Below are 15,857 nucleotides of genomic sequence, written 5' to 3'. Positions count from 1 at the left end.
CTAAACTCTGGCTGTCAACAGATGTCCCTAGCCTTGATCATTGGACGAGTAGGCTAGATCAAATCTATTGTTTGGAGGAGATTTCTCATTGGGAATTACGCACCAGACACGTCTTTCTCCAAATCTGGGCCCCTTGGAGAGAATACAGAAAATTCACTTAGTTACTACAACCTAACCCACTATATTTGATCTCCTTTTCAATACTATATTTGTCTTAGGTCATGTATATGGCTATTTTCTTACAATTGCTTACACATCAGTGTTTCTCAGCACAAGAGACATATCTGTAGCTCTCTTAAGTAGAGGATTCTTGAGTGTTGTTCTACCTATCCTGTTGGGTCCTTTCAGGCCCTCTTTGTGTTTTATTGTGTTTTATTTTCTTTTCTTTTATGTACTCAAAGGCTGTACCTTATTTCAACGAAGATTGAAATATCTGACTATTTGGTCTAATAAGACAGAATACTTGTGATCATTTGTATGATTTATTGGACAACTGCTTTTTATGTACGATATAAGAAAAACAATAAAAATTGTTAATTAAAGAAAAAAAAAAAGTTGCTGACAATTAAAGGAATTAAGGAACAATGTGAAATACACAACGATATATACATCTTTGTCATTTATTTCGGCCACATTCCTCCAAAAATCCTAGAAGAGCAATTTCAGTAGGAGACACACAATGGCTGAAGTCAAGACGACTTTATGGACACTCATGCTGCCTCTGTTGCTACCGCTGGTGCTGGCTCTCGTGCAGTTAATCTTAACCTCAGTGAATAATCCGGTCTTATTTTGGGACTGACTGCCAAGATCACAGATAGACATTGTTGCGCACCCTCGAAAGGCTGTTGACATTGATCCTGCAAAGATCCACAGAAGGACTTTAATTTAACACAATATTAGACCTGAAATAAGAATTTCTAAACTAACTAAATAGATAAATATATATATATATATATAGTCAGTCGGCCCTTGTATTGCGAGCCTGTGATGCCAATAAAAGTAGCATGGAAAAGGAGTCATACAGATGCGTCCTTTACATTTGCTCTTGACTCCATATACACCGAGACATGTGGTGTGAGATGACCAATTTAACAACAAAAAAGACATGATTTCTCAATATTTTGTCACAAGATCTCTAATTTTATATGTGTGGCTACCCAATGGTTGTGGTATGCATTGCAGCCTGGTAAGGGTTTTATTAGCATGTCACATTATTGTATTGAATTTGTGTCATGAGAAATTGAGGTCCTTAATCAAATCAAATCAAATGTAAGATTGGACATATCTGCATGTTGGTCCTTCCTTATTATTTAACACAAAGACTGCCCATAATTGTGTTAGAATTGTGCTCACTAGTTCGGGAGAGGATATTTCAATATTTGTCAATGCTTTTCTTTAAAGAAATAATAAATAATAATTATACCTGATTCTTGTGTTATCTGCATAAGAAGACACATAGTCTCATCCCCTCTGCACTGTATGGTTTCATCAGTGTGACACCAGGTAGAGTTATCAGATAAGCAGGATGGGCAGCCCAGTCCATTGAGGGGAGAGTTGTCGGTTGGCACTAGAATCAGATTGGAGAAAGAGAAATACAATGTTGTTAATACATGAACATATGTAGTTCTCTCATAAGCCACTATTCTCTTTGATAAAGGGGTGGTGCTCCTGTTAGAGCCTATTGAAAGCACAATCATTTAGTTTTGTCTAAAGAACTTGTTGGGCAGTGGTCATCTTTTCTGTGGAGTGAAATCAGTGAACTTCCAAGCAATACATAGACACTAGTGGTCTTCCAAAGTGAGATCTACCCATCACAAAAAAAGTATCTGCTCTACATGTGCAATCCTAGATGGACCACCTTGTCAAGATCGGGGTTATGGGTCCACTGTGCCAACCAACCAGTGTGGTTGGCTGCTGACCTTTGGGAATCAGACACCAGTGTGACGTACCAAGAGATCAGGCTATAGTACAGATAAGAGCAATTAGAGTGCTTGCAAATAGGTATTTAAGTTCAGAGGTCAGGGCAGGCATCTCCGGAACAGCACAGTGAACAGACATGGGTCAGGTCAGGCGCCAGAGAGGCAGAGTCCAGGACTCAGGCCCAAGTCGGTACACAGGAGGAGAAATGGATTATAGCTCTTTAGTATGGACTTGCAGACTAGCAGAATCAAACAGAAACTGGCAATATCTGTGGAGACATATTGCTCAGGCACAGGGTGGAGCAAACAGACTTGTATATGTAGGAGGGATGATAATCACATTGAAAATCAGCTAGACACAGAACAAAGGGAAAGGTTAACCCTTGCAGTGCTGCAGAAAAGGATAAGAATACAGAAACCAAGGGAAGTTTAAAGAGCCTCTGTCAGCATGATCAACCCTATTAAACCAGGCATACTGTCTGGTAGTGGTGATCATGCTGATTAAAATGATATATTTCTTAAATATCTGCATTGTAACACCCCTGCACAATCCCCTCTCCCTTTCATTGAAAGGGTTAGAGATCAGCACACTGAGGACAAAAGCAGAAGATGTAATCGTGTTTCTCATATGTGACACTCAGCTCTGGCTTAGAATTTGCCTTTACACAGAGAAATAGATCCTCAGCTAGATATGGGGAGTATTATGTATAGATATCAGGAAAGTAAAGTTGAGTAAAAATAAAGCATTACTTTCACCAGGCCATTTTACCATACACATAAGATTTTCTATTAACTTTTATTATGAGTTAAATGACGTGGACAAAAATGAACTGAAGAAAGACCTCTCCAAGTGTTTTGTGGGATTCAAACCTGAGACTGATACAGTATATGCAAGGAAGAAGACCTTACCTCCAGGCTGTAGTCTTACCATATTGATAGCACCATTTTTGGTATACTTAGAAAGCTAATACGTAGTATTATGCAGTATTTGGCTGAATTCCGCCATGTGCCGAGCATGCTCGATCAACACTAATAACTGCAGAAACATTGTGGAAACTAAGTTATTAATAACTATATCACTGCAGAGACAATACGGATACATTATTTTTGGTAATTTATCCTTGTGCAGCATACACTTGCAAGAAAAAGTATGTGAACCCTTTGGAATGATATGGATTTCTGCACAAATTGGTCATAAAATGTGATCTGATCTTCATCTAAGTCACAACAATAGACAATCACAGTCTGCTTAACCTAATAACACGCAAATAATTAAATGTTACCATGTTTTTATTGAAGACACCATGTAAACATTCACAGTGCAGGTGGAAAAAGTATGTGAACCCTTGGATTTAATAACTGGTTGAACCTCCTTTGGCAGCAATAACTTCAACCAAACGTTTCCTGTAGTTGCAGATCAGACGTGCACAACGGTCAGGAGTAATTCTTGACCATTCCTCTTTACAGAACTGTTTCAGTTCAGCAATATTCTTGGGATGTCTGGTGTGAATCGCTTTCTTGAGGTCATGCCACAGCATCTCACCCATCTTCTGTTGAGCTTCAGGTAGTGGACAGATGGCCTTAAGTTCTCCTGCAAAATGTCTTGATAAACTTGGGAATTCATTTTTCCTTTGATGATAGCAATCCGTCCAGGCCCTGACGCAACAAAGCAGCCCCAAACCATGATGCCCCCACCACCATACTTTACAGTTGGGATGAGGTTTTGATGTTGGTGTGCTGTGCCTCTTTTTCTCCACACATAGTGTTGTGTGTTTCTTCCAAACAACTTAACTTTGGTTTCATCTGTCCACAGAATATTTTGCCAGTACTGCTGTGGAACATCCAGGTGCTCTTGTGCAAACTGTAATCGTGCAGCAATGTTTTTTTGGACAGCAGTGGCTTCCTCTGTGGTATCCTCCCATGAAATCCATTCTTGTTTAATGTTTTACGTATCGTAGATTCGCTAACAGGGATGTTAGCATATGCCAGAGACTTTTGTAAGTCTTTAGCTGACACTCTAGGATTCTTCTTCACCTTATTGAGCAGTCTGTGCTGTGCTCTTGCAGTCATCTTTACAGGATGGCCACTTCTAGGGAGAGTAGCACCAGTGCTAAACTTTCTCCATTTATAGACAATTTCTCTTACCGTGGACTAATGAACAGCAAGGCTTTTGGAGATACTTTTATAACCCTTTCCAGCTTTATGCAAGTCAACATTTCTTAATTGTCGGTCTTCTGAGAGCTCTTTTGTGCGAGGCATCATTCACATCAGGCAATGCTTCTTGTGAAAAGCAAACCCAGAAGTGGTGTGTGTTTTTTATAGGGAAGGGCAGCTGTAACCAACACCTCCAATCTCATCTCATTGATTGGACTCCAGTTGGCTGACACCTCACTCCAATTAGCTCTCTGAGATGTCATTAGTCTAAGGGTTCACATACTTTTTCCATCTGCACTGTGAATGTTTACATAGTGTGTTCAATAAAAACACGGTAACATTTAATTCTTTGTGTATTATTAGTTTAAGCAGACTGTGATTGTCTATTGTTGTGACTTAGATGAAGATCAGATCACATTTTATGACCAACTTGTGCAGAAATCCATAATATTCCAAAGGGTTCACATACTTTTTCTTGCAACTGTTTATATACCTACTTTCTAAGAATAAAAAAATTTGGAAAGGCTATAACCTGGAGCTAAGTTCTTCTGCCTTGCATATAGCAGTCTCAGATTTAAATCCCATTTAAATTTCTCTATTCAGTTAATTTTATTTCTCTTTCATTTAACCCATAATAAAAGTTGATAGAAATTAAAATCTTATTGTATGTGTATGGTAAAATGGCCTGATGGAAGAAATGCTGCAGTTCATATCATGTTATGATGCCATTCAAGGATGAGTTTCACTTCTTTCCTGATACCTATACATTTGAGGAGTAACCAGGGGCAAATCTGCAATGAGGCAATGTGAGTCTGTCTACTTAGGTGGTGCCATTTAGTGAGTAGAGAAGGGTTGCAACAGCACTGTCATACTGCAGAAGAAGCCAGTCCAAGAGCTCCCACCTCTAGAAAAAGGCAATTGCACTGGCTTGCAAGATGTTTCTGCCAGATAGGGGAGGATGCAGGAGTATTACAGTGAGAACCTTCCAATGTTGTTCAGCTGCCTGCCCTTTAGTGGAAGTGAGTGGATGGGCTGCTGAATAACAGTGATAGATCCTCCTTTAAAAGTCACTGATCCAGCGTAGGGTTAATCTGCATGTGGAGGTGAAGTGGTGTCCTTTGCAGAAGGATTCTCAATGGGATTTAGGTCTGGACTTTGACTAGGCCATCCTAACACATACAGTTCTAATCCACTCCATTGTAGCTCTGGCTGTATGCTTAGGGTTGTTGTCCTTCTGGAAGTTGAACCTCCACCCAAGTCTCAAGTCTTTTGCAGCCTTTACCGAGTTTTCCTCCAGGATTGCCCTGAATTTAGCGCCATTCATCTCCCCAAGAACTCTGACCAGCTTCCATGTCCTTCTGAAGAAAAGCATCCCCACAGCATGATGCTGCCACCGCAATATTCCATGGTGGGAATGGTGTGTTCAGGGTGATATGCAGAGTTACTAGTTTTCCTCCACACATAGCATTTAGCATTTTGGACAAAAACTTTGGTCTCAGGTCTCATCTGACCAGAGCACCTTCTTACACATGTTTACTGTGTTCTGTACATGGCTTGTGGCAAAGTACAAATGGGACTTCTTATGGCTTTCAAAAAGCCTTTCTTCTTGCCACACTTCCTTAATGACCAGATTTGTGGAGTACGCATCTAATAGTTGACCTTTCTGGACAGATTCTCACACCTGATCTGTGGATCTCTGCAGCTCCTCCAAAATGACCATGGGCCTGTCATGGCTGAGGATGAGGAAAACCCTCAGCTGTGCGATGCATGATGATGGTAGTAGCGACTCGGCCAGGAAGACAGATAGGGAGCAGGTCACCTCCTAAAGCTTCCCTAATCTGACCCTAACTCCTAGCGGCATGAGCCAACCTTGAAGGTAGGAGGACTCATGCTCCGGAACCTCGGGTCCCTACTAACCCTCCGCAGGTCCCTAAGCTAGGAGCTGGGTAGACTACCTGTTCCTCCTGGACATGGAGAAAGAGGAGCCTAAAATGGCCAAGCTGTAAATAAGGGGAAACCAATACAACGTATGGCAATGGCAGGTACGTGGAAACTAAAACCTCACCTACCTGCCACAGACACACGGCCTGGAACCCATGTACAAGTGCTGTTGTCCATACAACAGAAAGAACACAGCACACACCACACATCACACGGAAAACCAGGAAACCATAAGGTGCAATAAACAAACAACCACATCCACATCCACATAACATCAGACAAGGTATTATTTATGACCAGAATGGTGGCCCCCACTGGCAGTTTTTATTAGAGACCAGGAGGGCGCCTCCAGCTTACTACAAGGCTGGAGTACCCCTCAGACATCAGGTCTCAACTGAGGCTTTAAAGCCCATGAAGACACACCCACACTTAGACACACCCAGTGCACACACACTAGGAAGGAATTAACCCTTCTCACACCAGGGAAGGGAAGACAGCAACTAAAATGGGAATAAACACAATAAACCCTGTGCACACCAGACAAGGAAAGTGCACACATATAAACACACGCTGCCAAGTGTAACCGCATGCAGATTGCAGCAAGCTGACTAGCAACAGCTCAGGCTGTTATACTGCCAAGTATAAACATGTTGCCAGCGGCAACCACATGTGAGGCAACAATCCAGCCGCCCTCACAATGTGATTGACAAAAACCAAACCGCAGGCAACTGCATGCGGATAAGGAGTCACGACCATGACCATGGTCGTGACAGGGCCCCTTGACTGCTTCTCTAATTAGTGCTCTCCTTGCTTGAGCTGTCAGTTTAGGTGGATAGCCATGTCTTGGTAGATTTGCAGTTCTGCAATACTCCTTCCATTTTCGGATGATGAATTGAACAGTGTTCTTTGAGATGTTCTGAGCTTGGGATATTTTTTTATAACCTCTCCCTGCTTTTCACTTCTCTACAACTTTATCCCTGACCTGTCTGCTGTGTTCCTTGATTTTCATGATACTGATTGATCACTAATTTTCACTAACAAACCTATGAAGTCTGTAGTTATACTGAAATAAAACAGAATACGCTTACCGCGCTATATCTAAAGTAGTGTATGAGAGTAATTATCGTAAAGAACCATAAACGCAGAGAGTCAAGTTCGTAATCTGCTACAGAGGTGGCGATCGCAAGTCCGTACTTCGCATATACAGAGACAGCTGTCACAAGTCTATACTCCACATGTGATTTTCAGCAGCAATTTCCTTTGCTTCGCATATACAAAGGCAGCTTTCACAAGTCTATACTCCACATGCGATGAACCTGTTATCCACCTCCAGCATGTAATCAGATCTCGCCTTGAGCCACCGACCGCCCACTCCAAACCGGTCAGGATTACCTTCACAAAAAGGACAAAGAGATGGTGCAGTACCCTCAACACTTTGAGGTAAGAAAAGTTTTATTCTACTCACAGATTTTGCAGTTTTCACATGCGTATAAAATTGCCCGCCCGGGTTTCTCACTTAGCTTCGTCAGGGGCTGCGGTGCAAATGCCGCTAAATTAGTTTTTCTACTATTGCAGACTTCTTCTTTTTTGGATCCCCCAGTTAAGATTTTCCACGTTGAAATCACATTTGTTGCCAAATAAGTAATCCACTTCTTGTCCTGGATGAAAATCTCAGTAGTGTTTTCTTCATGGCATGTGTCCCCGACAAAGAATGTGATGTGAAAATGGCTTTCACAGCGCTTTCCACGGGCGTTCCACTTGTACTGAGATTTTCATCCAGGACAAGAAGTGGATTACTTATTTGGCAACAAATGTGATTTCAACGTGGAAAATCTTAACTGGGGGATCCAAAAAAGAAGAAGTCTGCAATAGTAGAAAAACTAATTTAGCGGCATTTGCACCGCAGCCCCTGACGAAGCTAAGTGCGAAACCCGGGCGGGCAATTTTATACGCAATCTGTGAGTAGAATAAAACTTTTCTTACCTCCAAGTGTTGAGGGTACTGCACCATCTCTTTGTCCTTTTGGTAAAGGTAATCCTGACCAGTTTGGAGTGGGCGGTCGGTAGCTCAAGGCGAGATCTGATTTCATGCTGGAGGTGGATAACAGGTTCATCGCATGTGGAGTATAGACTTGTGACAGCTGCCTTTGTATATGCGAAGCGAAGGAAATTGCTGCTGAATATCGCATGTGGAGTATAGACTTGTGACAGCTGTCTCTGTATATGCGAAGTACGGACTTGCGATCGCCACCTCTGTAGCAGATTACGAACTTGACTCTCTGCATTTATGGTTCTATACGATAATTTCTCTCATACACTGCTTTAGATATAGCGCGGTACCCGTATCCTGTTTTATTTTCGTATTAAGGAGTTTGAACCTACCCCATTTAAGGGCACCGCTGCTCTAGTCCAGCATTTCACATCAACCATCTTCTGTTCTACCATGTAGTTATACTGAGCATACTAGAACATCTGTAGTTATACTGAGAATACATTACACACAGGTGGACTATATTTTCTAATTAGGTGATCACACTGGATTTTATTTAGGGGTATCAGAGTACAGGGGGCTGAATACAAATGTTTGCCACACTTAAATTTTGAAAACCAATGTATAGTTTTCTTTTGACTTCAAACATACTCAGGGACGTCTTTAACGTGGGGCAATAGGGGCAGCTGCCTATTTGCTCCTGGGGGGCCCAAGGCAGCTGCCTCTTGAGCCCCGTATTTTTCGCCCCATAATGCCCCTGTGTCTTATGGGGGGAATACTAATCAGCACTTCCATTATGGAAGCGCAGATTAGTACCGGAGGACCGGGAAGCGGTGAAAACTCTGTACTCACTGCTTCCTAGTCCTCGGCTGTCGGCTGTGCAGGGCTGCGCACAGTGTGACCTCACGCTGTGCGCAGCCTTCACAGCCGACAGCTGAGGACCAGTAAGAAGAGAGAGATAGCTGGTGGTGAGGAGTGGCGGCGTCCAGGAGCAGGAGAGGTAAGTGGTTTATTTATTTTATTTGCGCTGATGGCTGGGGACTGATATATAAGGCTGAGGGGCTGATATATGAGGCTGGGGGCTGATATATGAGGCTGGGGGGCTGATATATGAGGCTGGGGGCTGACATGAGGCTGGCGGCTGATATATGAGGCTGGTGGCGGATATATGAGGCTGGGGGATGATATATGAGGCTGGGGAGTGATATATGATGTTGGGGCTGACATGAGGCTGGGGTCTGATATATGAGGCTGGGGTCTGATGTATGAGGCTGGGGTCTGATATATGAGGCTGGGGTCTGATATATAAGGATGGGGGGGCTGATATATGAGGCTGGGGAGTTATATATGAGGCTGGGGGGCTGATATATGAGGCTGAAGACTGATATATGAGGCTGGGGGCTGACATGAGGCTGGCGGCTGATATATGAGGCTGGTTGCGGATATATGAGGCTGGGGGATGATATATGAGGCTGGGGAGTGATATATGATGTTGGGGCTGACATGAGGCTGGGGTCTGATATATGAGGCTGGGGTCTGATGTATGAGGCTGGGGTCTGATGTATGAGGCTGGGGTCTGATATATGAGGCTGGGGTCTGATATATAAGGATGGGGGGCTGATATATGAGGCTGGGGAGTTATATATGAGGCTGGGGGGCTGATATATGAGGCTGAAGACTGATATATGAGGCTGGGGGCTGATATATGGCATTCGGGGGGCTGATATATGGCATTGGGGGGCTGATATATAAGGCTGGGGGGCTGATATATGGCATTGGGGGGCTGATATGAGGTTTGATTGAGGGTTTTATTAACATTGAGGGTCTGATTGGGGCTGTCAGCTGAGGTCTGATTAACATTGGAGGTCTGACTGCTGGTCTGACCTGAGGTGTAATGGAAAATATTTTTTTCTTATTGTCCTCCTCTAAAATCTAGGTGCGTCTTATAGGGCAAAAAATACGAGTACTAGCCTGCTGGAGTCTTCAGAACTGTAAGTATTTACAGTAAATTTGTGTGTGTTGTGGTGGAGGGCTTGATTGTATGCTAGGGTGTGGGAAGGTGGGATCCAGGGTGCCCAAGTAAATTCTTGCCCAGGGTCCAATCAATATTAACCCCTTAAGGACCAGGCCCTTTTTCACCTTAAGGACGGCACCTGCCGCCCAGCAAACAGGGGATGTACCACCAACACCACCACCTCCGTCACCAAGCGTCTCAACCATGTCACACGGCAGCGTTCAGCTCTCCATCTCACAAACATTTGAGAGAAAGCGTAAATTCCCACCTAGCCACCCTCGATCCCTGGCCCTGAATGCCAGCATTTCTAAACTACTGGCCTATGAAATGCTGTCATTTAGACTGGTGGACACAGACAGCTTCAAACAGCTCATGTCGCTTGCTGTCCCACAATATGTTGTTCCCAGCCGGCACTACTTCTCCAAGAGAGCCGTGCCTTCCCTGCACAACAAAGTATCCGATAAAATCAAGCGTGCACTGCGCAATGCCATCTGTGGCAAGGTCCACCTAACCACAGATACGTGGACCAGTAAGCACGGCCAGGGACACTATATCTCCCTAACTGCACACTGGGTAAATGTAGTGGCGGCTGGGCCCCAGGCGGAGAGCTGTTTTGCGCACGTCCTTCCGCCGCCAAGGATCGCAGGGCAACATTCTTTGCCCCCTGTTGCCTCCTCCTCCTACTCAGCTTCCTCCTCCTCTTCTTCCACCTGCTCATCCAGTCAGCCACACACCTTCACCACCAACTTCAGCACAGCCCGGGGTAAACGTCAGCAGGCCATTCTGAAACTCATATGTTTGGGGGACAGGCCCCACACCGCATAGGAGTTGTGGCGTGGTATAGAACAACAGACCGACGAGTGGTTGCTGCCGGTGAGCCTCAAGCCCGGCCTGGTGGTGTGCGATAATGGGCGAAATCTCGTTGCAGCTCTGGGACTAGCCGGTTTGACGCACATCCCTTGCTTGGTGCATGTGGTGAAATTGGTGGTGCAGAAGTTCATTCACAACTACCCCAACATGTCAGAGCTGCTACATAAAGTGCGGGGCGTCTGTTCGCACTTCCGGCGTTCACATCCTGCCGCTGCTCGCCTGTCTGCGCTACAGCGTAACTTAGGCCTTCCCGCTCACCGCCTCATATGCGACGTGCCCACCAGGTGGAACTCCACCTTGCACATGCTGGACAGACTGTGCGAGCAGCAGCAGGCCATAGTGGAGTTTCAGCTGCAGCACGCATGGGTCAGTCGCACTGCGGAACAGCACCACTTCACCACCAATGACTGGGCCTCCATGCGAGACCTGTGTGCCCTGTTGCGCTGTTTCGAGTACTCCACCAACATGGCCAGTGGCGATAACGCCGTTATCAGCGTTACAATACCACTTCTATGTCTCCTTGAGAAAACACTTAGGGCGATGATGGAAGAGGAGGTGGCCCAGGAGGAGGAGGAGGAGGAGGAGGAGGAGGAGGAAGAGGGGTCATTTTTAGCACTTTCAGGCCAGTCTCTTCGAAGTGACTCAGAGGGAGGTTTTTTGCAACAGCAGAGGCCAGGTACAAATGTGGCCAGCCAGGGCCCACTACTGGAGGACTAGGAGGACGAGGATGAGGAGGAGGTGGAGGAGGATGAGGGTGAAGCATGGTCACAGCGGGGTGGCACCCAACGCAGCTCGGGCCCATCACTGGTGCGTGGCTGGGGGGAAACGCAGGACGATGACGATACGCCTCCCACAGAGGACAGCTTGTCCTTACCCCTGGGCAGCCTAGCACACATGAGCGACTACATGCTGCAGTGCCTGCGCAACGACAGCAGAGTTGCCCACATTTTAACGTGTGCGGACTACTGGGTTGCCACCTTGCTGGATCCACGGTACAAAGACAATGTGCCCACCTTACTTCCTGCACTGGAGCGTGATAGGAAGATGCGCGAGTACAAGCGCACGTTGGTAGACGCGCTACTGAGAGCATTCCCAAATGTCACAGGGGAACAAGTGGAAGGCCAAGGAGGAGGAGGAGCAAGAGGTCGCCAAGGCAGCTGTGTCAATGCCAGCTCCTTTGAGGGCAGGGTTAGCATGGCAGAGATGTGGAAAACTTTTGTCAACACATCACAGCTAACTGCACCACCACCTGATACGCAACGTGTTAGCAGGAGGCAACATTTCAATAACATGGTGGAACAGTACGTGTGCACACCCCTTCACGTACTGACTGATGGTTCGGCCCCATTCAACTTCTGGGTCTCTAAATTGTCCACGTGGCCAGAGCTAGCCTTTTATGCCTTGGAGGTGCTGGCCTGCCCGGCAGCCAGCGTTTTGTCTGAACGTGTATTCAGCACTGCAGGGGGTGTCATTACAGACAAACGCAGCCGCCTGTCTACAGCCAATGTGGACAAGCTGACGTTCATAAAAATGAACCAGGCATGAATCCCACAGGACCTGTCCATCCCTTGTGCAGATTAGACATTAACTACCTCCCCTTAACCATATATTATTGTACTCCAGGGCACTTCCTCATTCAATCCTATTTTTATTTTACCATTATATTGCGAGGCTACCCAAAGTTGAATGAACCTCTCCTCTGTCTGGGTGCCGGGGCCTAAATATATGCCAATGGACTGTTCCAATGTTGGGTGACGTGAAGCCTGATTCTCTGCTATGACATGCAGACTGATTCTCTGCTGACATGAAGCCAGATTCTCTGTTACGGGACCTCTCTCCTCTGCCTGGGTGCTGGGCCTAAATATATGACAATGGACTGTTACAGTGGTGGGTGACGTGAAGCCTGATTCTCTGCTATGACATGCAGACTAATTCTCTGCTGACATGAAGCCAGATTGTCTGTTACGGGACCTCTCTCCTCTGCCTGGGTGCCTGGGCCTAAATATATGACAATGGACTGTTACAGTGTTGGGTGACGTGAAGCCTCATTCTCTGCTATGACATGCAGACTGATTCTCTGCTGACATGAAGCCAAATTCTCTGTTACGGGACCTCTCTCCTCTGCCTGGGTGCCTGGGCCTAAATATATGACAATGGACTGTTACAGTGGTGGGTGACGTGAAGCCAGATTCTCTGCTATGGGACCCCTCTCCAATTGATATTGGTTAATTTTTATTTATTTTATTTTTATTTTTATTCATTTCCCTGTCCACATTTGTTTGCAGGGGATTTACCTACATGTTGCTGCCTTTTGCAGCCCTCTAGCTCTTTCCTGGGCTATTTTACAGCCTTTTTAGTGCCGAAAAGTTCGGGTCCCCATTGACTTCAATGGGGTTCGGGTTCGGGACGAAGTTCGGGTCGGGTTCGGATCCCGAACCCGAACATTTCCGGGAAGTTCGGCCGAACTACTCGAACCCGAACATCCAAGTGTTCGCTCAACTCTATTAGTGTCTCCATAGTCTGAGAGCCATAGTTTTTTTTATTTTTTGGGCGATTGTCATATGTAGAAACTCATTTTTTGTGGGATGAGGTGACGGTTAGATTGGTACTATTTTTTGGGGCATACGCCTTTTTGATCACTTGGTGTTGCACTTTTAGTGATGTAAGGTGACAAAAATGGCTTTTTTTTACACTGTTTTTATTTTGTATTTTTTATGGTGTCTATCGGATGGGGTGGATCATGTGATTTTTTTTTACTTGAAACTCTTTTTTTTATTCAAAATACTTTTATTTATTCTGTATTGTAATGCATTGCCTGTTCGTGTACTACATTGAGTAGTACACAAACAGGTTGCCTAGTTCTCCTGGGCATTGGGCAGCCTCTGCACAGCATCGGGCTGCCTTGTCACGCATCGAGTCCCCGCCACAGCACCGTGGGGACTCGAATCGCTGCTTCACCCACCGCAAACCACTTCCATGTCGCGGTCAGCGCGGACCGCTGCATAGAAGGGATTAATCCGCCAGCATCGCTGTTTGGATACAGAAGGGGCCTGGCTACCAGGGACTGGCTCACCGCTCCGGTGCCTGCCCGATCATCCCGACGTGCGTGTACAGTGGAATGCATTCTGGCAATGCATCCCCCGCCATACATATACTGCGTTCTGCGTTAAGGGGTTAAAGACGGCCCTGCTTGTATCTTTAAGATACGGGGAAGCCTGGGTCACGTATTTCTGCAAGAAAGTCTATGTAAGTCTGCTGGTAAGGGAATTAATTCCAGAGACTATAGGTCTCCCAGGGTTTTTTTTCCAAACTTTTAGGAATCTTCAGTAGCTGGTATATGACCTGAAAACAAAACAGTTATGTCCCTATATACCATATAACTGCTTCCCCCTGCCTCCCTGCACTGCCTGTAGTGAGCGCTTACCGCTTCCAATGGCTGCTTCATTAATCCGCACGCCTGTAGTGCAAGGGGAAAGCTCACTGACAGTGCTGGCCATGCTTAAGTCTCATGGCAGCCCGATGCTGTGCAGGAGGCGTGTCCCTTGCTGCAGTGCTGGCCAATCGCAGCACACAGCTCATAGACTGGCTATGAGCTGTGCGCTGTGATTGGCCAGCGCTGCAGCAAGGGACACGCCTACTACAAAAAATCAGTCCAGTACAACAGACGGAGCTGAGACACCGGAGCCTATACCGGGCGAACGGAGCGGCGCCCAGGCATACTAGTAAGTGCAGGGGGGCCCCTGGGCGCCGCTCTGCCCACAGATAGAGTTAGTTTTTAGTTTGTATACAAGTGAAAGGTCCTCTTTAAGTTACGCTGTGGTTCCCAGCATTTTCCGTGCTCGGTGCAACAGGGTTTGAGCACGCCTGCCTTTTTCTTTTTGCTTACAGTTCATGTTCGCTCCATACTACAAAGAACTTGTCTACAGCGGATTTATCTCCCTCAAACAAAAACTTCAGAGGACACCAGAGACAAAAGAACATTTCTTTACCTTCATGGAAAGAATATTCCAGAATAACCATGCAGAAATTGCACCCGTGCTCCAAGACTCTGAGGAGTGTTGGTACTTAGCCATATTCGGCGTCTATCATCCTAAAAAACCAAGGAAGAGAAGAGTAGTATTTGACTTAAGCGCCAGGTGCGAAGGTGTCTTGCTAAACTATGTCTTACTGTCTTGTCCAGACCTCAACAACAGATTTATGGAGATACTTCTATGCTTCCGCAGGGATTCAGTAGCATTTATGGCCGACATACAGATGTAGCAGGGTTAACACACAAACTCTTAACTCAAATTTCTTAACTCATCACATTATCTTGAAACAAAAGCTATCGAAAAGCAATTGAAGGTGTTTGGTTAAAGGGAGTCTTTCACCTAAAATGACTATTATAGAATACTAACACCAGGATCTCCATTATTGTCCCCATATTAGAATGCTACTTACCATATTGCTGTCCGTCGCTGATTTTCGCAAAAAAAACATTTTTATTCAATATGGTAAATAGGCTCTGAAGGTGCCTAGGAGCGGTGTTCAAGCATCCAGTGGCCAAGCCCCTCGTTGCTTTTCATATCAAATCCCTCCCCTTTCACCCCTCTGGCCTGCCTTAGGTTCTTCAGAAATCCAGCGCCAGCGCCGTTCAAAGATTTGCCGCGCCTGCGCACTTCATTCCACATTAAGGGCAGAGGCACAAGAGCGTTTAATGCGCATGTGCAGGCCCGCACATCTAGCCGGCCCATAATGGTTAAGGAAGTGTGCAGGCGCGTGAAATCATTTGAACGGCGCTGGCGCTGGATTTCTGAAGAACCTAGGGTGGGACAGAGGAGTGAAAGGGGAGGGATTTGGTATGAAAAGCGACGAGGGGCCTGCAGAACCTAATTAACATATTGAATAAAAGTGTTTTTTTGCGAAAATCTGCAAAGGACAGCAATATGGTAAGTAGCATTCTAATATGGGGAATATAATGGAGATCCTGG

The 15,857-nt window shown here is 45.6% G+C and overlaps 1 protein-coding gene across 1 annotated transcript in view; it reads right to left on the bottom strand.

Annotated features, from left to right (window-relative positions):
* Positions 1–469: 469 nt before the first annotated feature.
* LOC122929135 overlaps positions 470–15,857 on the bottom strand; it is an 82,667-nt gene continuing 67,279 nt past the window's right edge. The window contains exons 5-6 of the mRNA XM_044282629.1: positions 1,424–1,567; positions 470–857 (exon numbers count right to left, since the gene is read on the bottom strand). Of these exons, the coding sequence (XP_044138564.1) occupies positions 649–857; positions 1,424–1,567 (353 nt within the window). The 3' untranslated portion in view covers positions 470–648. The remainder of the gene's footprint in view (positions 858–1,423; positions 1,568–15,857) is intronic.

The sequence above is a fragment of the Bufo gargarizans genome, chromosome 2, assembly GCF_014858855.1.
Source record: "Bufo gargarizans isolate SCDJY-AF-19 chromosome 2, ASM1485885v1, whole genome shotgun sequence".
NCBI classification, from domain to species: Eukaryota; Metazoa; Chordata; class Amphibia; order Anura; family Bufonidae; genus Bufo; species Bufo gargarizans.
The sequence above is the reverse complement of the archived record's forward strand: the minus strand, read 5'-3'. Positions and strand labels throughout refer to the sequence as shown.